The 24,759-nt window shown below is 41.0% G+C and overlaps 1 protein-coding gene across 2 annotated transcripts in view; it reads right to left on the reverse strand.

Annotated features, from left to right (window-relative positions):
- Positions 1–613: 613 nt before the first annotated feature.
- Positions 614–24,759, reverse strand: part of CRACDL (CRACD like) — a 68,126-nt gene continuing 43,980 nt past the window's right edge. The window contains exons 4-11 of one of the 2 annotated variants that reach the window (XM_064502292.1): positions 24,407–24,542; positions 23,878–24,039; positions 23,176–23,244; positions 19,679–19,909; positions 16,061–17,678; positions 4,700–4,899; positions 2,815–2,950; positions 614–2,003 (exon numbers count right to left, since the gene is read on the reverse strand). In XM_064502292.1, coding sequence (XP_064358362.1) covers positions 1,858–2,003; positions 2,815–2,950; positions 4,700–4,899; positions 16,061–17,678; positions 19,679–19,909; positions 23,176–23,244; positions 23,878–24,039; positions 24,407–24,542 — 2,698 coding nt within the window. In that variant the 3' untranslated portion in view covers positions 614–1,857. Of the gene's footprint in view, positions 2,004–2,814; positions 2,951–4,699; positions 4,900–16,060; positions 17,679–19,678; positions 19,910–23,175; positions 23,245–23,877; positions 24,040–24,406; positions 24,561–24,759 lie in introns of both variants that reach the window. The other variant, XM_064502296.1, reaches the window with a different exon arrangement.

Here is a 24,759-nt window from a genome sequence, read left to right on the forward strand (position 1 = left end):
TTTATGCTAATGAATTATTTATTACAGAAAGAGGTTTTTTTTGGGGGAGGGGGGGTTAAAATGATTTTTATTGTACCTGAAAAATGTGCCTGTTTCTACTTTAGATCCTACAGATTTAAATTAAAAAAAATCAACGGACCAGTTTGCAAAAACCAGTCTGAGACCATACCACTGACAGCTAAAGTGATGAGTGGGAGTGTGCCTGTGCAAAAGCTGCAGTAGGCCTTCAGCAGTCAATGCAGACTTACAGACTTTCTCCAAAGACTTGTAAAAATGCTATAAAACTCATTTTTCCTCTTCTGAGATTCTCTGACAACAGATGACCTGTCTGAAAACCATTATCAGTGTCTCACGTGCTCACCTGTTCCAATGCCCTGCTTCATTTTTCATTACAGAACAGAATTGTCATTACTGGGGAACTTTAGGTTTTCCTCCCCACCTCCTTGCAGAAGACAAGATTTCAAAACTGCAAACACAGATGTTGGGCAATCCTATGTTTCCTAAGATCTCCATAGATTTTTCTGAAAAGAATGTTAATGCGACACAAAAACAAAATCACAAATGTATGCATAAAGACAGCTAGGGAACCCAGTGTTAAGCTAATACTACACACACACACACACACACACACACAGAGTGAGAAGTTGTCTTAGCAGTGGGGCATTAGTTTTAAAGCAATTCCCCAACAGGGTTTGTTGCTAGCTTCCGTAAATGCAATTGCATAGCTCACTGGAAGATGTTACAACCTATTCAGTCATTTTGGTCAATCAGCAGCAATTATTTCTCTTGTCAATGGTGTTAAACAGGTGAAGGTGAAGAGCCTAGAAGAGCAGGAGTCCCAGACTGGTGCTGGAAACTCAGTCTGATGGGCATGAGAATATTACATAAATGTAGTAAAGTACAGTGATGCTTTCCTTTTTTTTTAAATGAGAATAATTAAGATTGTGTAGGAGGTGATATTTGGAGTTGACACTCTTAAGAGTGAAGTTCACAGTTTTCCAGCATTTCAGTTTGTCTCAAGACTTTCCAGTTCTTATTTTGTAACTGAATTCATAAATTGTCTATTGCTACTAATATTATGCTCCTAAATGAGAATGATGATTTCACATAAAAGAAAAAATAGTAGTCATTAGAGAAATTTGGGGAGAAAAGTATCAGTGGCTGCATTAATGAGATTCCAGTTTCACTTCAATTTCCTCACTGTTCATCTTGCAAACATTGTGGAACCAAGTTTGCTCACAGAAAAAGCTAAGGAATATTTATGTATGAACATGCATATGTGCATATTTGTGCCTCATGAAATGTAACCTAAAACCAGAAACTGGGCTAGCTTGACTCAGCTAGACAAGCACTCACCTCAAGCAACACACTTTAATGGAGTACTCACTAGTGGCTATTTGCAAACACCTCTCTAGTCCAAACAACTTTGCTAAAAAGAGTGTCAGGCAATTCCAGTGAAACATATTAACAAAATCATGATGTTAGTGCATAGTTTATAAACAGGGAAAAAATTAACAAATAGAAGTTTGTAGCAACAACAAAAGCTCAGCAAAGATACTGTTTTGATGCAAATGTCATTAAAAGCAGAAAACACAGGAAATACAGAAGGCAGAATTTCTATTTTGCAAAGTCTAAGTATGTCCTCAGCATAATTTAAGTAATGCATTGCCATTGCAATCCTGATTGCTACAAAGTTTAAGGTAAACTTTTTGACTGCACCTATTGCACACTTTCTCCACAGCTGTGTAATAAAACCCTTCTCCTGCATCAGAGATTCTTCATTGTGATTATCTGGTCTGTAGAAGTTCAAACTGAGTAGCTGACATAATTATAAAGATGCTGTTCATCTGTGCCATTCTATTTTATAATCTGTGGCATATCACTCCAAGCTTGTGATTTCTTTTTGGCGAGTTCCATCCATGATGGCTGATCTGCAGCAGCATTACTGGCTTTCTTAAAGTAGCTTATTCCTTCTTTATCCACCAGTGCTGGCGACTGAGCTACTGTGAATAAAATACATGTACATTTTATGTTAACTTGCTATGCAGCTATGCACCTTAGCTCTTTCATTGAAAACTTCCAGTGCCTTGCCCTACAGTATAAAGTCTTTACATTTCACATAGAAGCTTCTTTAATGATACGTTATTGAGGACCTAGCCATTCTGCGCACAAAACAACACAATCTGTTTTTTCTAATGAATAGCTTTTCTCCCCTAAACTTACTACAAAACACATGACAATCTGGATTTTTTGCCATCACCTGTGTGACACCCAGCCCCAAAAAGAGAAAGTCTTTTCATCAGTGAGGGTGTTAATTTGAGACTTCCTTCTTTACCCAGCCTTCAACTTGGAGGCATTTAATTACCTTTCAGACTTCTGCCCTTCATTCAAATTTTAATTTACCAAATAGATTCAAGGATATTATGGAGGATTAATAGGCAGACAGTCTGTGATCACATCATTCTTGCTTGCTTAGGAAACCACTTTCAAACTGAAGGCTACTGAAACTAATTTTGCATTCATTTTACTTTCTACACTAGGACATTTGGGACCCAGCCCTGTGGAATTTCCTTGCATTCTTGATTCACATTTATATAACAGGACTTTTACAACTGAAGTGGTAAAAGGAATATTCCACCAAATAAAACTTCAGATATGAGTGCTGAGAAAACAATTTGCCCTCGTTGATTTTGGACTGGGGAAGAGATTAGCATCTAGGCCCTACTCCTTTTCCAGCACAGTCAAGCATGATGTCTTCTGACAAGGTTGTGAGATAACAGCCTACATCAGTATTTAAAGCGTTTTCTTTCCTACCGGGGACAAAATGAGACAGTGAGTTGGTTCTCGGCAGCAGCTCTTTCATTTCAGACTTTGTCTCTTTCCTCTGTTCTTCAGAAGAGCTTTTAGGTGCCACATGTGAAGGTTTGTTCCAGTGCTGCTTCACTGACCCCTAGGTACAGAGAGGGAGAAAAATCCAAGTAATGCAGAGAGAATGAAACCAGTCTGGAAGAACATGAGCAAAAGGAGTGGATGTGATGCCTGTCACCATCCAAAAAACCAAGCACACTCATCGCACACTGGTTCCAATCCTCTCACTTGAACCTGTTACTTGTTCAGAAAGCCCCAGTGATTTCAGGTTAGCATCCATGATACTGAACTTTACAGATTAAAACTGTCCCTCTGTATCTTTTCTTATTCATAATGGTATCTGTGAGTAGATTATTACTGTCTCCAATGCAAAACGTATTCCAGGCCCTTTGCTCTCCTCTATTAACACGGATGGGATTTGGAAAGAGCCTGGTTCTCTCATGTGTTTCCCTTCCACCTCCCAAACTTTGTGTTTTAGGGCCTTGGGTGGGTTGAAGGTAAATGGATTTCCATAAAAAAGAAATCAAGCACATTTTCCTGTGAGTTCTCTTGCCACTAGCAAAAACTGTTCTGAAGTGGTAGTGTCTGGTGCCATGGGGGAGAGAGAGAAAGTGGGAGTAGTACAGTGGCACCAAGCCTCACACACTACAGTCAGAAGCATCTTGGCATATTTATCCCTTAGCAGATCTAGAGAAATGAAATGCATGGCATGAATTTTAGGAAATATTGCCAACTAAAACCTGGAATTTCCTGCTCTGACCCAGAAATTGTATTCTGGGATCATTTAAACGCATTGTGTTTTAAGTGCTATGACAATGTTCAGCGTTACTGCTGTTCATAATCTCACCTAGACATTTCATTAGGTATTATTTCTTGATAAATCTAATCGCTGCTGTTTTTCATCATCTAGAGATGTTTTCTTACTCAGATATATAATACAGTAATCTGGGTTTCTAGCAGAACTGTTTTAAATAAGAAAGTAGGCCATTTGCACTGGGAATGCTCTATTGGTACAGGACACACATGTTCCTGCATCGGCACAGGGTTTTTACTGTGCATGAGGCAATAGAGCAGTCCTCACAGTCTGCTCACCTCCATAAGCAAGCCCAGGAATAGGGAAGCCTTGTTAGTATTCTGTATTAATGCCAACTGCTTCTGCTAGCACAGCTTTGTCATCTGGGAAGATCACTTGCTACCGATATAACCTTCTTTTGCATGGGATCTTTGAAAAGGCTGTGTTAGCCCATATTCCATGTCACCACATGTGCGTCTGAGTTATCAGTATATAAAGAAGGAGAATTTATATCTTGGCAGTGTCTGCAAGTGCAAAAGTTATTTTTATCCTATTTCACTTCTCAAGGCTCTAAAAATTGTTACCTAGGAGCTTCTGGGACCAAGCTGTTCATTCACTCTTAAATCAATCAGAAGCTATGGGAGATACAATGAAATGTGTGCTTAAACGAATCAAAGAGACTGTATTCTTCTGTACTGAGAGATATCTGAGACTGTACAATTTAGTATCTCATTTTGGTTATTTTAGTATACAATACACACATTTAGTATATAATACACACATTAGATCTGGTAAGCATATATTGGGCACCCAAGACATTTTACACACCTGGAACAGTTCCAGGATTTCTCAGAGATATGAAATTACTTATCTGAATAATCAGGAGCCACATTTAGAAGAGTAGTGTCTTTGTTACTTATGATTATACTTATTAAGCATCTGTAATCATTACAGCATTTGACAGGTATAATAGCAGTAGATCCAAGGAATACTGCAGCAATGTGATACAGAAGCATCACAAATTTGTGCTATAGGTACCTCTGTTCTTTCCTTTTCTTTACTGTGTTTTTCTGTATCTGACTTAACATCCGGAGTCACAAGTTTTTCTCTATTAAGTTCCTGCTCCTGTTGCGTGCCTCTCTGCTTTTGTCTTGCTATGGTAATCCAGGCTGGCTCTGCGGGACTGTCAGGTTCTCTTCCGGAGTCTCCAGTAATCACTGGGGAAGGCACGCTTCGCTCTGTTGACAGATTATTTATATACATGGTTATTTGAAAGAGAGTTGTAATTAACTTCAGCTCTCACTTCCTCAGTACCCTGATTTGTCACATGAAGAAATGTGATAAGCCTGGATAAACAGGAATTTTTTTTTAGTTAGGTCTCCAGGAAGCAATCTTCCTGTTTTCACTACTTTAAGTTACCATTTCACTGGTTAATAACATTTCTCATCTTTTTTCAGCTAGAGCCACATGAGGGAGGTGCAAAAACATCAGTCAAGCTTCATTAAACCACCAGTTTTCCAAGGTCTCTGCTTCTGCCCCCTCCTCCCATCTGCTTCAAGGCCTTTTCCTTAGAGACAAGTCACAGCTGATGCGAACCCGGACACAGCTGGACTGCGGTGGTACAAAGGCAACCCCTCCCTGCGGCAACTGCCTTCACCCCCTGCTCTTTCCATGCCTGAAGAGCAGCAGCCGATGTCTTAGTCTGGTTCCTGTCTTCCATCCACCCCTCTAGCAGCAGCCAAGCTCACACAGCCCCTTATTGCCCACAGTCACTGTAGGCAACAAAGCACAATGATCTATGTCATCTGAACACATAGAAATACTACTGAAACCACAGGGTTAATGCACAGTCTTTTAATGTGATGTTTAGTTTGGCTTATCCCTGCTGACACCAACTGGGCAGTCATTCTTGTCATGCTCTACCATAACTGAGATTTCAGTGAGACAAGAAAAAAAAAAATCTCTTCTTGGAGTAAAGGGTCAAAAATGCTACCCTGCTATTCTCAGAATTACTGTTAAGGGACAAGCAGTATCTAGAGGTATAGTGAAGTGAAATATCCTATATTCAAATATTCTATGAAGGGAAATCCTGTCTATACACCGACCAAAATTGGACCAAGGGAAGAGTCTCAGCTTCTCTATTGGCTCCAGCCTCCAGGTTCTCCATTTTTTCATGGGCTTACACTTCTCCCAAAACTCAGTTTTCCAGCTAACATCGAGTCTGAATGGCTTAAAAGAGGAACAAGAGCAATACCAAGCACTCTGGTTAGAGTAATGACAGGGTCTTAGGGGAAAATGATTTAAGCTTTCCCAGCCATTTCTGGCCACTAATGTACCCAAGCTAATGGAAGACTATTTCAGAGCAGAAGTTAAGCATCTCATCCTAAAATCATGCATGGTCCTGCCCCTAGAAGTGTGTTACCTAGTCAATATCCTGTCCAGGGACCTGGAATGAGGCAGGCTCAACCAGGAAGGACTACTGACATGAGAGATCTCATTTCTAGCTCTGTTACCCCAGTGTTTCCTTTAAGCCAGAGCAAGGCTCTTCCAAGCAGTTGTTTCTGCTTGGCTGGTTCACTGCAGCCCCATCTTCCCGGCAGAGCACTAGGCGCCAGTGCGCCCGCACTCCCTGGGGCCGAGCTGCTGCGCCTGGAGGAGGCTGGTAGAGAGCTGTGCCACCCTGGCATAGGACCCCCCCCCCCCCCCCAGAGGTGAGAGGAACATTTCTGGAGGATTTATGACGTAATTTAGCAGAATGTGGCCCCGATCAGGAAAGCAGCCAAATGTCTCTGAAGGCGCGTCTAAGACACACAGTAAAGAAACAGGACATGAAGGCGATGTTGCTCTCCCAAGCCATGTACTACAGACTGAGCTGGGATTAGTGTGAATACTGAGCTGGAATCTGTGAATTCACACGCACTTTGAAGGGCCCATAAACTTTCTTTGCTGAGGTATCTTCCTGTGTCACTACTGTACCTCACCAGAAACAGACTAGTTATTTGAGCAAGAAAACATTGTAAAGCCTACATCAAAAAGAGAAAACACATGTTTAGCAAGATAGCATAGCAAGATGCAAGCAAGCATAGCAAGAAGCAAGAATAGCAAGATAGCAGAGCAAGATACTTTGCTAGCTAATGCCTGCATTTCCCCTTACGCTCGCTCATGTGATCTTGTAGGTAAACCTCTGAGAGGAACAAGCCAGAAAATCCAGCTGTGCAAATGCAGCCCAGATAAAGCAGGGCCCCCCAGACACCGGGAGAACCTCTGTCCTGCACGGGAATTTACTCCAGTGCTCTGCACCTCCTACACCCTGTCTCTTCATGGCAAGACACCTGTTCCTCTCATAATCTTCTCCCCTTCTCCCATTCACTGTCTGCCCTGGCTTCATTTTTGTCTCATTTTACAGGATGATAAGAGAATAAGGCTGGGAAAGACCTCAAGCTGTCATCTAGTACATCCTTCAGCTCCAAGGTAATATCAGCTGCAAGACAATTTCACATAAACCGTTCCCTGACAAATGGATATCTAATCTGTTCTTAAAAACCTCTAAAGATGAGACAGAGATCTCAGTCTCCCTAGACTATCTATCCTAGGACTTGACTGCCCTTTCCTACTGGATCTTCTTCCCTACTGGCTAAGCTAAATTTTCTCTGCTTCAGTTTAAATCTGTAATTCCTCCTATACACTATGGACATGAACAGATTAGTCACATCCTTCTTGCAGTAGCCTTTATTACATTTGAAGACTTGCACCATGTTCTCCCCACTTTAACCTTTTCTGATTAGTTACATTCTCTAGATCACTTTTGCTTTTGTAGGAATTGTCCTAATTTGGCCCAGATCTTCTTCAAAGTATGGTGCTCAAAGCTGGGGCACAGTATTCAAGACAAAATGCTGCTAGCATCAGGTGAAGTGGAAGGATTACCCCATGTAATGGGTAGTCTCCTGGAGATAGTCTTCTGTATACATCACCCAGTATGATGACTTTTTTTGCAGGATTATGTTATTGTTGTTTCATACTTTGTTTATGAGCTTCAAATCTTGTTATTTCCCCTCTCCTACTCCCCATTTATATATGTGCCTCTGATTATTTTTTCACATATACCAGTACTTTTTACTTGTCTGTAATGAAAATGTTTGTTTCAGACTACATTTCCAATTTCTCAAGATAACTCTGATTTCTAATCTTGTCCCCTAGTGTGCCCACCATACTTTCCAGGTTGGTAGTATTTGCAAATGTAACAAGCACACACTGTGTTCATCCATGTCCTTAAATATGATGAATTGTGCCAGATCTAAGACAGCCCCATTTGATAAACAGATTGATTGCCACTACGGATGGTGGTGGTTTCTAGCATTTCTCAGAGGGTCCCTCATTTGGTAGATAAGGTAGTCTAAGCTTATAATTTTAGTTACTTTCTATCCAAATCACTCAACTCATTTTCCTAGCATGCCTCAGTGAATGCCCACGCATCAGTAATGCTCAATATTACCAAGATCTTCTCCCACTGAAGCTCTCCCTGTGCCATGCTGTACCCTTCCTGTAGCTCCATCCTGTAAACATACCCCGTCCCCACCTGTCTAGACCTCTTGTCCATGCCTCAGGAGATGAGGCTTCTCCTTGGCCAGTGTAGCTACAGCTCTCACCATCTTACATCTCTTTCTTTTTTTTTAGGTGGCTGAGTGAACACCATGTTGCCTCCTTCAGTCACAAAGAATCACAGAATAGTTGAGGTTGGAAGGGACCTCTGCAGATCATCAAGTCCAAACCCCCTCCTCAAGCAGGGTCACCTACAGCATGTTCCCCAGGATTGTGTCCAAACAGCTTTTGAGTATCTCCAAAGAAGGACACTCCGCAACTGCTCTGGGCAACCTGTTCCAGTGCTCTGTCACCCTCACAGTAAAGAAGTTTTTCCTTTTCACTCAGAACTTCCTGTGTTTCAATTTGTGCCCGTTGCCTCTCGTCCTATTGCTGGGCACCACAGAAAAGAGTCTGGCCCCATCCTCTCTACACCCTCCCTGCAGAAACTTATACACGTTGATAAGATGCCCCCTCAGCCTTCTCTCCTCCAGACTGAACACTCCCAGCTCTCTCAGCCTTTCCTCATATGAGAGATGCTCCAGTCCCTTAATCATCTTAGTAGCTGGACTTGCTCCAGTAGCTCCATGTCTCTCTTGTCCTCTAGTGTGCCTGCATACTTTCCAGCTTGGTAGTATTTGCAAATACAACAAGCTCATACTGTATTCATCCATGTCTTTAAATATAATGAATAGTCCCAGCCCCAGTAGAGCCCTTTCAGTCCTGTCAGAGCACGGCTACACAGAGCATTTTCCTCACCCATCACCACATTTTGACCTTGCTCACTGCTTCTGATATCTTTGTGCTCCCAAACACAAAAGTCTTTACCCTGAAGACCCTGTTCAATCTACCCACCAGCTTTTCCATGATATTGGAAATCTGGCTTATGCCTTGACTCTGCTAGTGATGTTACTTTGTAGCCTTCATGATTCAAAAGCACCCTTTGTGTTTTCTCCCATTTTCCCTGTCACAACCATGGAGCTTTTCATAAATGTCAGCCGAACCATACATTGTTCTTCCTCAGCTCCCACAAGGCAATACTGACAAAGTGACTGGTATGCTCAGGCTCTATTTACTGCGCTAAATGCAGCAGTCTTATTGTTACCTGTGCTCTTATTTATCTGTTTTCCTCATGTATTCAGGATTCATCTTTCTGTTATTTCAATGTGTATTTCCTAGCACAACAGGGTTCCCAATCTCTCAGTGGTATGATTGGAGGCCACTGTTACAACAATGCTTTTCATAAGGCAGATATTGTAATGGAAGACATCAAGCACTTTGGTTCTTCCAACAGTTCTCCCTAATGAGAAACCAGACATCCTAGTCACACAAATTAAAAGGTAGCCAATTTAGAGCCAAATATCATCCCATAAGAGATGGTTTCAGAATATTCCTGTGATAGTAGCAAAAAATCTCCTTATAATCATCTTTAAAGAGTTTATTTACATCTGTATAGGCCTGACTTAACGACAGCGGAGTAGTTACACCTACAGAAGACGAAGAGCTGATCTGCTTACCTTATGGGAGGTGCTTTTCTTGTTTAAGTTCTACACTTGTTTTTGTGAAAGTCTTTGCTACAGAAAGCAAGTCAGGCCAGCAAGAGAGAAGAAATGTGTGCTCTTCAGCACAAAATAATCGCATGCAATCTGTGCAGGATTTACTACCTTGTCTGTCAGTCAGAATTACTGTAAGAGGAGGAAGAGGTGTATTCACTATTTATTATTTTTCCCATTGCCCAGGGGTCCTTTTCATCCTCCCACCCCCACCTAGAGAAGGTGGTTTGGCAGTATATATGTGTAAGTGTTCCAGCCAGTTTATAGTACATGCAAAAGATGAAAGATGGTGAAGTAACAGAGGAGCTAGTAAGGTGAAGCAAATCAGCAGTTTAAGGTTACCTGAGACTCTTCTGTGAAACTGGAGTCCTAAAGAGCAGTAGGAGGCCAAAAACTTTCCCAGGAAGTGACTATTCACAAGAGAAGTGTTGCTTGCACATCTTTTTCCTCAACTCAGTGACTGTCTGATCACCTTGAATGAGTCCTTCCTATCTTATCTCACCTAGTCATGAGGCAGTTGGCATGCTTTTGTGATTCACCATGTGGCAAAGCACAGCGTTTAAGGAACTAGATAGCCAGAGTCGAACCAAAAGTACTCAATCTAATTCCTGCTTCTGCTTGTAAGTCACACGCATAGCAACTAGCACAACAGTTCCCAGCTGGAGTAGTCTACTTTTAGGCAGACAACATGGTCCAAAACGCAAGGCGCAGGCAACTTCTGTCAGATGTTGTTCGAGGTGCACATGCCACAAACTCTGCTAATGCTCTGTGCTTCAGTTCCCCTTCTGTGAAGCAAGGGTGACGCTATCCTCTTGCTTGTTACAGTCTTGAGATTTTCTGATTAAAACTGAATTCTGAGCCATATTCTTTAGTTCTTATTACAACATTTTAAACAATAGGTTATTCAACTCATTACTCAATAACTTCATAAAATAATAAAGAATATTGTTGGCAGTAATTTATTTCTCATTCACTCATACTTTTAACCTCGTGACTGCATCCTTCCTTTGTTTCCTTGAAACTGATTTGGCCTGAGGCATTTTGAGAGAAGATTCCCCTCCTCCCCTTGGAATGAAGCATGGCAATAAATTACAGAAAATGGGAAAATACCACGTTAGAACCTGTCAAACTGCTCCATGTATAATGCAACCACATATTAAAAATAACATTTCATGTATATTTAAGGTCTTCTGCTGCCACTTGAAAGCATACCCAAAGGCTTCTGAAGCTCTTCCTTTACCTCTTTCACCACTCAGTCACCAAATACAAAATCAGCCACACTGACTGCCAGCAGCCATCCCTATGTTCTACATCACCTCCTGTAGCTTCAAGACTGGCCACAGAAGACAACCACTAAAACAAAATGAACTGTATTACACATTTTTTAATTCCCTCAGTCAGATAAGAAGGAAATGAGCCCTTCTCAGCTGGATCTGACAACAGCCGAGCTGACTGGCCATGAGCTTGTTGATCTTTAAGGGGAAAATTATCTTGCTGCAGTCATATTAAACACAGGTATCTGTCTCCTTCAATATCTTATTAAAGCAGAATTTGCTTTTTCTCAAAGACTAGAGGTCTGATCTTACAGGTGGAAATTTTTCTGCCAAATGACTGTGGAAATGAGTGTGTACAGTTGATGCTGGGATATTATGTTCTAATGTGTTTCTGACTAGTTGCGTGAACAATAAGCTACAACATTAATTTTTATGTACAAAAGGAGACCTAAGGTTGATTTATTACTGTATATTGGTTTATACAAACATGTATAGAAAGTGAAAGAGAAATCCATATGTAACTCTGTCTACTGATAGACAGCTATACCCAGTATATTCCAGTGTATGTAGGGAGATGAGTAGGGGTATACATGTATACATGTATGTAGGTATGTGTTGCATATATAGATAACCATGGCCAAGGCATCTTAAATGTTACCCTGAGCGTTAGGGCATGATTTTTCAGAGACGGCCTCAGATACCATACCTGTTCCCTTTAAATCAAAAAGTCTTTGTGTGTACAAAATATAGCAGAGGAATTTTATAACATTTAAACCTTCTGGTACCTAAAATGAACATCTTACACCTACAAGGGCTGCAAAGAGTGGTTACTCTTAACATACATCTGTGCAGGCAAAAGGTCAGAAACAATATTAGAGCCTTTCAAAAGTCACGCCTTTAATAGCAAGCAAAGCTAACTTACATGTTCCCTGCATATTTTAACAGCAAACGTATTCAGAACTAATCCAAACAACTTTACACTGGGAGGTAAAACCCCCTGTATGCAACAGTGTCATCATTTTATAACACTAGTTATGCATATGCATTTCATTTCACATTGTTGCATTTTTGCTCACTTATAAAACACCAGTTATTTTAAGCAAGGCTTTAAAAATGCATATGGCATTTAGGATATCCTGGCCTACTTATTTGCCTTTGTTTATTAAAGTAGTATACGCATTTGTCTCAGCGTACATACCCAAAGCCTTAACTTTGGACAGAGCAATTCTAAAATACTCGGCAAAATATTTCTGACATTTCTTTCTCCTCTAGGCTGACCTATAAGGGATGTGACTTTTGGTTGGATCTGTCACTGATGCAGAGAGTCTTTTTTACACAAGAAATTGCTATGTTTGCATCAAAGTCTATTTCCTGCTGGAAAACAGCCATATTGCAAAATAGCCTGACACAACCTAAAAAACAACTTATTTTGAAAAAGAGAGCACCTTCTTTTGAGCTACACACAGGACAGCATTAAAGCAACGTCTTTTATGTAGAGCGAAACATTTTTCTTGTTGTTTCAAAGACTGGATTTGGTAGACAATACATACCACCTTCATTCACCATTAGCATTCACTATCCCTCCCCGAGTTCCTTTTCTCTTTAAAAGAATGTCACCCTGCTACAGCTCCTCAGTCACTGATCTTTTATGTCCTAATATGCACATTCACACAGGTACCGCTTCTGGTTTTGCTCTTGTAATAACCTGTTAGTATGTGTTATTTTGTTCTGCTCTGTACAGGATTTATAGAGAAGTGTGTGAGCCCCAAAGAGCACAGTACGCTTTTTTAATTCTTGGAAAGACTTGTGCCTTTAGCTGCAGCAATCTGCAATTTAGTCCTCCGTGGCAGCTAGGGTGACTGCTTTCTCACACGCATAAAAAACGTCACCCTTCAGCCACGCAGACACCAAGCAATCTCCTGCTAATTCTGCAGAAAACTCTAGTGACCAAGAGTGCTGGTTTTGCTTTTGGTGTTAAGCCAGCGTGCCAACAGCCATCGCATTGCCTTTGGCACTGCTTTTCCAGAAGTGCTGAAAAGCTAAAGATTGAACTGAAAGAACCAAATTGCTCCTGCTCACCCCATGACACACTGAACCGACTTTTTCTAGATGATTGTACATGAAAAGGGAATTGCACCGCCTTGCATCATGATTTCACAGCTTGTCTTCTTGTTCAGCACAGGAATTTCCTAACATCAGTAGGCTGAAACTCCCTGATAGCGCACAAGCATCTCTCAACAGCAACTACAGCTCTTTGCAAGGGCTAATGAACTTGAAGAATAGGAGTGGGCTGGGTGCCAGCATGAAGGGTGGTGGACACAAAAAAGAAGCAGGTGGCCCAGAATATCTGAAGGCCAGAGACTGTCGTTAAACCACATGTACCATAGAAGAGCTATGCTGATTACGCTTTTCTGATTACTGCTGCTTGCAGTTACAAAGATACGCTGCTGAGCCACTGGGCTGAGGCAAAGGTTTCATGGAGCTTAAAATGATATTTTTGCAGGGGTATTGATCATTTTCCTCATTGTATCGCATGGCTGTCTTATGCCTCACAGAAGTGAGTTTACTCAGAAGCAGTGGCTTCTGAGCTTTCCCCAAGGCCCTAGAGTAATTCTCCTCAGGTGGTACTGTATAAATACTGTACCATATAAATACTCCATAAATACCCCTGCCAAAGTTAGTGTTGTGCCAGGGCAATTAGAGATGTCAGCACACCTCATTCACCTGCAACTTAATGGCAGCCAGCTCAGGCTCATGCAGTAACTTAGGACAAGGAGGTATTTGATCGAATATCTAAGGAGAAAGGTCTGTAGGAAGGTAAAAAGGAACTTAGGTCAACCTATAGCAGACTGCTTCATATTTAGAATCAAACCTTTTTAGTCCCGGCATGCTAAAATATCAGAATCTATTACAAAGCTATTCCAAGCTGGAAATATGGGGAAATCTAGTAGCTTTGCTTAAGGTGTTGTAGTAATAATGGTGGTGCAGTAAATAAGGAAGAAGATGAACTACCACTACAGACCAGCCTGCATTGCCATGTTAAACCATCACAGGCCATACAAAATTCTTATAATAATGTCAGGTGGAGAGGAACACATCTGAAACAGGGCTCTCAACAAGCAGCCCCACGTCAAGCTCCAGGCCTGTGCACCCCTGCCAAGTGCACCTCTCGCCCTCAGACACTATTTTCAGAGGACACCCCTGAACATGGGGCCAGGAGCCTCAGTCCCAGGGCTGCACAAGCAGTGAGGAAGCCACAAGAGAAAGGTGCTCCATGGCTCCATTTCTTCACCTTCCCCATCCTCCAACACCTACTATCTCCTCTGCTCTTACTGCACCAAGACTCACTCCAGGCACCTGGGACTCAGCAGGACAAATGGGAAGTAAGACTTCATACAGGAACGCTTGCAACTTGAGTGCCTCAGTGCCATATATTCCCTTTCCTCCATCTTCTAGGAGACCGACCCTATAGTGTTCGGTCTCCTCCTCACCTATTCTCAGTGTGACATTCCTAAAAATAGCATGAAAGAGCCCTGACCACAGCCTGTCTTAACCGATTAGAGAAGATTTGAGGGTCGTTATGAATAATCAACTACTCTTCCAGGCAGGGCAGTGAGGAAAATGCATTTACAGCAGTGCTGGGATTATATAAAGGGAGACTTCCTCTCCTGCACAGGTGTGGTGGTGGGGGGGCCTGCCTGGATGGCCGTGGGAGTCCTGTCAGGCAGTCTGGCAGCTGATGAATCGTCTCCTTTAACCATGAGGAGAACAAGAAGCTGCACATGAGACCCCTGCAAAAACATCTGCAATGCTACTGCAGGTGACAAGTACAATCAGCTTTCACTCAGGGCCTCAGAAAGTTGCCTCTGGGGCCAGGAGAAGGCTTCCGTCACCCTACAGAACAACTGCCTTACTGTATCCTGAGGTTTTTTCATTTTGTGCTCTTCCCTCTGAAGCTCAGAGACTGACCTCAACCAGAGAAGAGTAACTGAGGGGTGGAGCTCTGGGATGGCACACAGAAACCTTTTTACTTGCTTGGCTGCCATCTCTTTCTCACATGCTTAGCATCAACCTTGTGACCAGATGGATTCAGGGCAGGGAAGAAATTTCTCCCACATTTCAGAAAATCTAAAGTTGCTTTTCATTTTGGCCTTTCTTTGGCCAAAATTGTTTGAGTGTACTCTACCTAACTTGTTTCCTGACATTGCAAATACCTCAGATACTGGCACCACTTTCGGTCTTTTCTGTTCTCTGCCTGTGGCACACAATATATTAAGTCTCCAGAGGACTGGATTTTTTACTGTAACACAATTATATTTTGGCTTACAATGTGGACAACTGGGTGAAATTTAACAATCTGCAGTAAACATGATCTTATGGTCTCTTCTGGCTTTAAACTCCATGAAGCTACAGGGTACCTAATGTCTGTTTTTAAACAGGGAGTGCGTAATGATAAAGATAGATAAATGAGTACGCAAAGCTCATGGGAGATGATAAATAAACAGTGTGTTCAGCATGCTGGGCAATCAGTAGTACTTCTCCCTCACTATTATGGTGAAAAAAGAGGTCTAGAGGTCTGAGTCACTTATCCCACATAGAGCACTACACTTAATATGTGCTCCTGGCTCCTGAACTGCCATACAGCAGCTAGCTCTCAGTGGGACATTTAGTACCTTGATATGTTTGTTTCACAATACTGGCTAATGTACTTCATTCATTTTTTAAGTTTCACTTTGAACATCCTTTAAACAATGCCCTGTAATATATAAAATTCCCAGTTAAAATATCTCATTCTGTCTGACACTTCTTCCCTGCTGTTGTTTTGATAGGTCTTTTCATCAAGGGAGACTCAGGGAGCAACATCACTGAAGGCAGCACTGTCAACTCACACTCACCACCTTTGTGTTTGACACAGTAGGCTGCCTCACACTCTCTCACAGGTAGGGCCACTCCTCAAGAGTTAAGATAACTTTATAAAGCATCAGGAGACTTACCAGGCACTTTACAAGGACTTGACTTTTTCTCCAAGTCTCTATCTTCATTTCTGGATTCAGAAGACTGAATAACTTTGTCCTGTTTCTCCCTGTTTGCATTGGTATTTAGAAGAGTTAGGTTTTGCAAGACAGGCTTCTTAGGCAACGGAGGTTTGCCACTAAGCTGTTCAAAGGACTTTGCTTTGGATTTGATGTTACGGTTTAAAGAACCACCAATATTTGTATCGTCTGTCTTTTTGATCTGTGCCTTTTCACCTTTTAGAAATGAGGTCAATCCCTCACCTTCTAAATTAAACTCTGCACTGTATCTTTTAATCTCTTTTGATTCTTGTGAAGAGTTGTCTCCATATTTCAAGGACAGTGAGGTGGATCTAAGTTTTACTTGAAAAGGATTTTTATCTTCACAGCTTGGCTGACTCTGAGATACCACAGAAGAATCACTTGGGACAGGACCTGCATCAACAGTCTGAGAAACACAGCCAGGCAACATTTCCATAGATTGGCCTATGATCTCACAGCTGGACTCTGGCAGCAAAGTCTGTTTTCTGTTGTAACTTTTTCCATCCTCCAGATCTGATCCTGCCTGCAAATCTTTCCACCTCTCATTTCTCAAGGACACTTTTACTTTGGACAGGAAGAACCTGGTATTTAATGGACTTTCACACTCTGAGCTTTCTGGAAAGTGTAGGCTTCTGGTCCTTGGCCTTTCTCGTGCAGAGGACACAGAAAACTTTCTCAAGGCATTGAGCTCGCTGGCTGCTTTTTCTGCTTTCTTCCCCAAAATTGCCTGCTTGTGGGCCAGCAACTGACAGTTCTCCTTATCAGAAGGAGCTGCCTCTTCTGTAGTCTTTGTTTTCCCTAGAGCCCGGGAAGTAGATGATCCCATCTGTGTTGAAGTAGGATGTGGAATATGAGAAGGGACAACAAATGAGTCCACGTGCTGAAAAGAACCTATGGGAAACTGCTGGACAGACTCTGACAATACAGCAACCTCTTTCTTTGCCTCTTTATTGCAGGACATTTCCACAAGTATCTGGTGATCCTGTATATTTTCTTCTGAACCGTCCAAACAAACAAGACTATGCTTATTAAGTGAAATATCTTCTTCAAATGGTATGTTACATACTGAAGATACACTAGGAAGCTCCTTATGTTCTTGATTTAAAGTATTGACAGACGCATCACACTCATCCCCAGACAACAGAGCCAGTGTTTCTGAGGAATCTTTTTGCTTTTGTATTTCTCTGTCTAGACTGGAGTAGGGAGAAGTCGCATAGTCTTCACCTTCTAGCAGCAATGAGGACTCAGGCTTTGTGCATACTGTTTCCTGCGTTGGTTGGCAGCCCTCTGGTTTATTCTCTGGTAGCAGGGCTTCCTGTGCAGCAGCAGACTCAGAAGCAGACTGAGTCATCGCTGGTCTCAAAACAGGGGGAAGGTCCTCAGGCATTCTGGGCTTCTGCCAGGAAGCCACATCCTGCGCTGCAGCTGTGCTGCATGGCAGTTCTTGCTCACTGGTTTTCAATAGCGCATCTGGCAAGTCTGTCTGCATCTCTTTGTCATCATCCTCTTCTTCTTCTGGTGTACAGCTCAAATCAGTCAGAGATTCAGACTGGGTCCTCTGAAACAAAGAAATTCAGAAAGCCCCATCACCATATGCAGATTCACTTTTTCTTTCTTATCGTTGTATTTACAACTGAGATCTTAGAGAGAAAGGTAATACTTCAATGCCTTTGGTGCAATGCCTTCAATACTGAGCACGCTGTTTCCATAACCTACATACTGGATGCTTATTTGAGCAGATTGTGGTATAATGTATTTAACCAATATAAAAACAATCAATGATACTTCGTTCTGCACAACTGGTGCTTTCATGCCTCTATAGATGGGAAGTTCATCAAAACAATGGCCATTGGACTGTCCTTGGCACTTGATGCCGCAGAGCATACTGGATATGTTGTGTTGCTCTTGGGCAAAAAGCAGCACTTGAAAGAGAAAAATCTATCCCTTTGTATTTTGCTACTCCATAATAGCGTAAAAAATAAAACTACCCATTCTTTCTAAAATATGACCTTGAAGAGGCGAGTGTACATAGAAAGAAGAGCAAAAAACTACTGAATAAGTCCTTGAGGTTATGGCACACTACACCAGCTGAGTATCTACCCCCACATGGCAATCTTCTGTCTAATCACACTGATACGGCATTAGAACCTTGCCTCCCTTGTGTGAAGTCTTTTTTTTCTTTCAAAAGTTAGACTATCTGACGAAAGTTTATAAATACATTATAAATACATCTGTGAAGTCTTTGAGATTAAGCTTCAGGTAAGCTTCTGTAAATATGTACTTAGGACTGGCTAAATGTACAGGATTATTTCAAAGCATATTATTAAGCTGTTGAATATGCATTTTCATATGGTGCTTGTATTAGCTTACTGAATCACTGTAGTTTGTTGGGTAAATATGTGTTTTGGATGTAGGCCCTAATTCTAAGAACACAAAACTTGCACTCTGAAAACACTTTTAGGGCTCACATAATTTCCAGATTTGCAAATGCAACTGCAAAGACAAAGCTGCAATGCCACCTGCATTCACAGCCCAGATTCAGTGAGGACCCAGGAATGTAAGAGCAGAAGATGGTAGTTAGCAAGCCAGAAGAAAGTACACAAGTAAAAGCGGCAGGCAAATGCTTAAAAATTGTAATATCAAAAGGTGTAAACATCCTCCATGGAAAACCAGGAGGGCTCAATCATCTGGTAGTTTAATGTAGACAGGGGAATGATATTCTTAATGTTAAACAAGCCAATTTAATGGTTCTAATGTGTTTAAAACATTGAAAGAAACCATAGGTAATAAAGTGCAAATACTGTAGTAAGAATGATAAACTTCAGGTCTAAAATGGGAGAAAAAGAAGAGACATTAAACAATCTCCATCATAAAATGCAAAAAAGAACCAGATAAAAGGTGTTTTAAATGACTGTTTAAAAAACAACAGTTTCAGTTTTACACTTTTTTTTCTTGTGAAGACTTATTTTAAATCTCTGTAGCGCATGTAAAGGTCTGCAAGTTTGGGACAGGGAGAGGGCTGAATGCAGAACAGTCCTAATGTCCAGTATTTGGTTACAAGTAACAGGTCACAACTTATTTCTGTAATTTTTGAAAATATAATCCCAACGATATTTGGGAAGTTAAAAAAAAAAGAAACAACACACCTCCTCCATCAACAGTCTCTCAAAGACTCAAGATTTTACAGGATCTTTCAAGCAAGGAAAAGTGCACAAGTTGATAATAATTTTTTGAAAAGATAAAATTTTAGAAGTAAGAAAGGAAGCAGTCAGCTGCAATTTCTGCATCATGAACAAGACACTAAATTGTACTGCATGGCAACTTTAAGAAGAAATTTTCACATAAACTGCTGTATCAAGAGAATTAACAAGTAATCTTAAAATATTTAGTCTGTTCTTACTGTCTACTCCAGATACATATTAAATAAAAGCTATTAAAACCCGGTGAAATATTCGTGCACCCATATGACTTTTCTTAACCAGTCTGAGTTTGCATATGAAACCCAGGAAGAAGTTCCAGTTTTTGTTTCAATGGTGATGCTGTTTTTTTCATAATTACCTGAGAAAATCTTCTCATTTTACTGGATCTCTGATTCCGGGGTTTTATTAAAAGTTTATGTCTAGCGGCAGAATTATCCAAGCAAGAGGAGAGCTCAGGTGGAGTGTCAAAATTGGCTGCAGGCGAGATGCTGCTGTCAGATATCCGGGGACCTCCAGTTTTAGCACTTGCATGCCTAGGGAACAGCTGGCTAGCTGTAGAGTGAGGTCTAGAAGAAGGACCCAGTGTGACCTAAAACAAAAATAATCCCCAAATGGAGAATTAGACGAAGAAACCAAGACATGAAAATAACGATCCTACAGAGAAGGGGGTGTGCTTATTGGCATTTTGTGGTTCTCTTGGTTTCTTTTTGACTTCTTTTTAAAATACATTGGATTTCCTAAAGTTGAACATGGAATACTAGTGTTATCAATTTTGCATTGTTAGCAGCAAGAGTATCATGTTATACAGTCCAGTGGGAGAGAACAAGTCACATACAACTAGAAGATCTAAAGCACAGAAATACATGGTCAGCATGTTTTTAGGAAATACATTTGTAAAGAGTACTCAGTTGCCAATCCTACTGGGTAAATTTCCTTTCTGGGTCTCTCCTCCAGCATCTGTCTAGACTGCTACCCACAGTTAGGCTGGGCCAGAGCAGCTCTAGCCCCCTACATTTTATCAGGTCCCTTCCAACTCTGCAACATCCTCTTAAAGAAAAGAGAATCAAACATCAATGGCATTAACAGTTCAGTTACAAATAAATGAAGAAAAAATGGAAGGTATTTGCAAAATAAGTAGGGAGTTTACCCTGAAACATAACATTTCATTTATAGACTATTTTAGGGAAGGAAGTGATGGGCAATTCCTACAAGTGGCTTGGAACTTCCAACCTGACCAGTAATCCATCCAGAAATAACTTTTGAATGCCCCAAAAGGATGCAATACTTTCATGAAACTGAAATTCAATTTTCCCATGTGCCTCAACAAAAATTACCCAAGTCCAAGGCTGATGCAAAAAAGAGACTGAGAACTTTGTGAAAACTGACTCTGTAAAAAGGGGTCTTCCTTTCTTTCTGATTCAGTTTTTGCAAATAGGCAAAATGGTATTTCCGAGCTATCTGTCCTAATACTAAAATGACCTCTGCCAACTCTTGATAACAGTCCTCTTGAGGCTTGAAATTCTAATGCATTTCATTATGGAAGTCTTCCTTCTTTGTCATGCCCTATTCAGCTGGAGAGAAGGCTTCTGGAAGTCATATTTTATTGAGGGGAATGGCTGGGAGAAGGGAAGAGCAGTATAGTGTTTATTTTATATAGGGAGGAAAAAAGCATCAGCATTTTCTGCATGTAGAGTTCTGCATATGTACTGCAGCAAGAAGATATTCTAGACTCTAGCTAGGACCTGCTACCACTTTCTCTACATTCAGGGAAAAACTACCGTTGATTTTAGCGGAGGCTGAATCCACAGCTTCCGATCATGCTTTCTATTAAGAAAAAATCAACAACAACAACAAAAGGAAGTAACTCAGCCATGCTGAATAATGGATGCTCTCACTAATTTGCAGTAGGGTTTCTCTACAATATCTGCAATGTAGTACTCAAACATGACTAATGTACAACAACAATACATGGCTGCATTATACATTAGTACCTGGCAGTGAATACATTGACATTTCAGCTCCCTGATAAAGACACAACACGTGTTCTCTTTCAAGGCCTGTCATTATCTGCCAGCCTTTTCTTCTTGGCTTCTGCTTTTATTTAAGAACTTGCATTTCTTCTCATTGGCAATGCTCAGTGTAGGCCATTACGCTGGGAAAGCAAGAATCTGGTTTGCTACTCCAGTTAAATTTCAGCAGGCTGAGTGAATGCCAGATCTGTGCTGGCGGTAAAGATTGCCTGGCTTGTGAAATCTGGCTCTGGCTAAGCCTGCTGGAGGTGGAGTGGCCAGCAGGCCCCTTTCCCCAAACCTCAGGCTCCCCTCTCCTTCAGCTGCTTGCACTGGGTATCACCAGGTGTGGGGCAAAGAGGGAGCCTCGTTCCCAGAGCAAGGATGGGATTGTCATGACGCTTCTCTTTCCTCTTCCATCCAAGAAAGCTTCCAAGACACTGCAAGGTCTTGTTGCCACCCAAAACCTCAGAGTTGTGATGTGCAAAACTGTATCACCCCTCCGGCCTACAGACCGGTCATTACATCTCCTCCTGACTTCTAGAAGTAGGCCTAGTCTCTCCAAAATGCCAGCTGAATTTTGCATTTTGGGAGGAATGCATTCATGTGCTGCTGCTTTCTGGATATACTCTCAAACTGGACTGGGATGCACAAAGCTCTGAGCTAACCTATGGCGCATGTGGAAAAGCTGAGCAACCATAGCCACCACAGTGTCTCTGCAGTCAGAGTGAGTCAGAGAGTGACGTTAATGGAGCTACAGGGAGGCATAAATGCTCCTTTAGTGAATACAGATCTGGACTGGACAAATATTTTTACAGTGAACCTATACCAATTTTCAAGAAATACTTTCTTCACAAGTTCCATTTTTTCTTTAAAACATATTAAGACTTCACTGTATATAAGCAGTTTTTTAAACACCTTCATGTAAGTCTAAAAGTGGGGCCAGAAATCTTTGTTGAGCCCTGCTGCAGCTGGCGTTAAAATGCATTTTACATAATTACCAAGAAATGGTCAGCTTGGGACCAGCTTCTTTATTTCCTTTCTGCAATTTCTCTCTATCCCTTCTCCTATTTCTAGAAAATGTTCTTCACTTTACCCCCTGTGTTGTTTCCACCATGACTCCAGCTGCGGACAACTAAAAGGGACTCTTCAGAGCCTTTCAAAACCACTCTTTAATCAGCCACAATGTCTGACTGCTGATTGAAGAAAACCATCTATTTGCTTGTACTCAAGTCCTGAAAACATCACTTCAGCAGAATTCACAGCTCGCGCTGGTTCATGTGGCCAGAATCTGACTAAAGACTGAATCCCAGGCTCCTAAGCAGCAATGTCAATCACTGTCATCAGGCAGACTGTTTCTATATTGGTGCAAGGTAATTTTGTACTTAAAGCAGGCATCTGGGCAGATATCAGAAGATCTACATTTTGTTCATGTCTCCTTAGCAAACTTCCTCCCTCTTCCTATGTGCATAACTTAACCACCCTTTACTAGTTTCTCATCTTTAAAAAGGGGATACCACTTCTCTCTGTGTCTAAATCTGGTTGTTTGGTTTTGAATATTAAATCACGTCTGCCAAATTTTCTGAAGGATATGAGATATACTAGAGGGCTTAGTTATTATTAACAGGAGATTATTTGGTGCTGGAGAATTATGTTGATAAACAATCATAACTTTTTATGTTAGAAGGATAGCCATTGAAACAGCAAAACAGACAGACATGCAAATACATACACAGAAGGTTATTTTTGCAGCAGACAGACAATGAAGTAATATTTATGCCTTACATTCCTTTAAAAAAATAATATACATAATTGCTTGGCCCTTAATACATTTGGCAGAAGTTACCTGTTCTTCTTCTTCACTGCCTGTTCCAGCTAAACTCAAAGAGCTAAGGTGCTTGTGAGAGTCAGAGAACTGTGGGATGGAATGAGGAAGAGATTCAGTAAAGATGACAAATGAGACAGATGTACTAGCAGAAACCATCTACACAAAGTGCACACAATACTGACAATGTAAGTTGTTTTTCTCTATAGTCTCAAGGATTAGCAAAGACATTGCAAACATAAAGTATAAGGCATGCAGATAAAGAATGAAATAATCTGTACCAAAATATCATTTAAAAAGAAAAAAAAATTCAGATTCTTATATGTTTCTTTTTCCCACGACAGTATAGAAAAATATTAAGGAAGAGACTCTAATCAGCATATTCAAGGGATACTACAGATTTTTCAGCCTTTTTTTTATGCCTGGCAGCTATCTGTAGTCCCTAAACATCCACATCACCCCCGACCCTATGCACAGAAACACACCCTCTCTTTCCCATTTCTGCATTTTCTGGCATGATCTTTATATTTCAACAGGAATAGAGAGATTCTAAGCAGCTGTTTACACAGAGAGATACCACTTTCCCCCTTTGAGGAAGGTATTTCTGAACGGTTCAGAGATGAAGCAGTAATACATCTAAGCACACCAAGTTTTTTCTGCCTTCCACACATGGCTGAGACAAGTCATTAAACACTGACTTTTGTCAATACCAGAACTACTCACTCTTGTCATGCCTGAATTTAGGGTTTCTTGAAGCAAAGATGTTTCTGGAGGACTCCTGGGTAATCCATCGTCTTCAGAACTGGTCCCAGCGTCCTCTGAGCGCTTTGCATGAAGTCCAAAGGGAGGTGGAGGTCCCAATTTCATGTTGTGCTGTAGTTTCAACTACAATATGGCATAAAATATATTAGTGTGTGAAAAAGATGGAGATCTCCCCACTGCATTTTTTTAGTTCACGTCAATGAGTTACCTTTATTTTAACTTTACAATTGAATGATCCTGAGCACAGGACATCTCCCTTTAGAGGTTTTCTTAGGTGGCCAGACAGCCCATCCATTTCACAACTACCATTTAAGTAGAACCAAGATATGATACTGCTAATTAAAAAGTTCAACATTTAATGTAGTCTGCAAACGACAATTACTTAGTAATCGAATGTTCAACTACAGAGGTTATTTAAAAAAAAAAAAAAATCAAGCCTGGGAAGACATCCCATCTCTTGCATTTGTAAAATATATGTTGTGTAAATTACCTGTAAAGCTCTAATTCGATCAGAAATGTTCTCCTGAGAAAACACTCTTACTGGCCTTGCAGGCTCTTGCCCAGTCTCAGGGATGAAAATGCTATCATGTGACAAAGCTCTGCTTCCCATAATGCCTTTGTGGGTCCTAGAATAATACAACAAACTAGTGAAAACATACAGACATCCTTTGTCAGTCCTCTTATTCTTAACTCAGATGGTTTTTTTTGAAAATGGGGTGGAAAATAAATGTGCCCCACATACATTATACCTGAGATTCCAAACTTCCCACTGAATACAATACAGTCATTCAGGCCAACTATGTAGTGCCTTAAAAACTAAGCAAACAACTGCAAAATTGCGCC

Source organism: Dromaius novaehollandiae, chromosome 1 (assembly GCF_036370855.1).
Source record: "Dromaius novaehollandiae isolate bDroNov1 chromosome 1, bDroNov1.hap1, whole genome shotgun sequence".
Lineage (NCBI taxonomy): Eukaryota > Metazoa > Chordata > Aves > Casuariiformes > Dromaiidae > Dromaius > Dromaius novaehollandiae.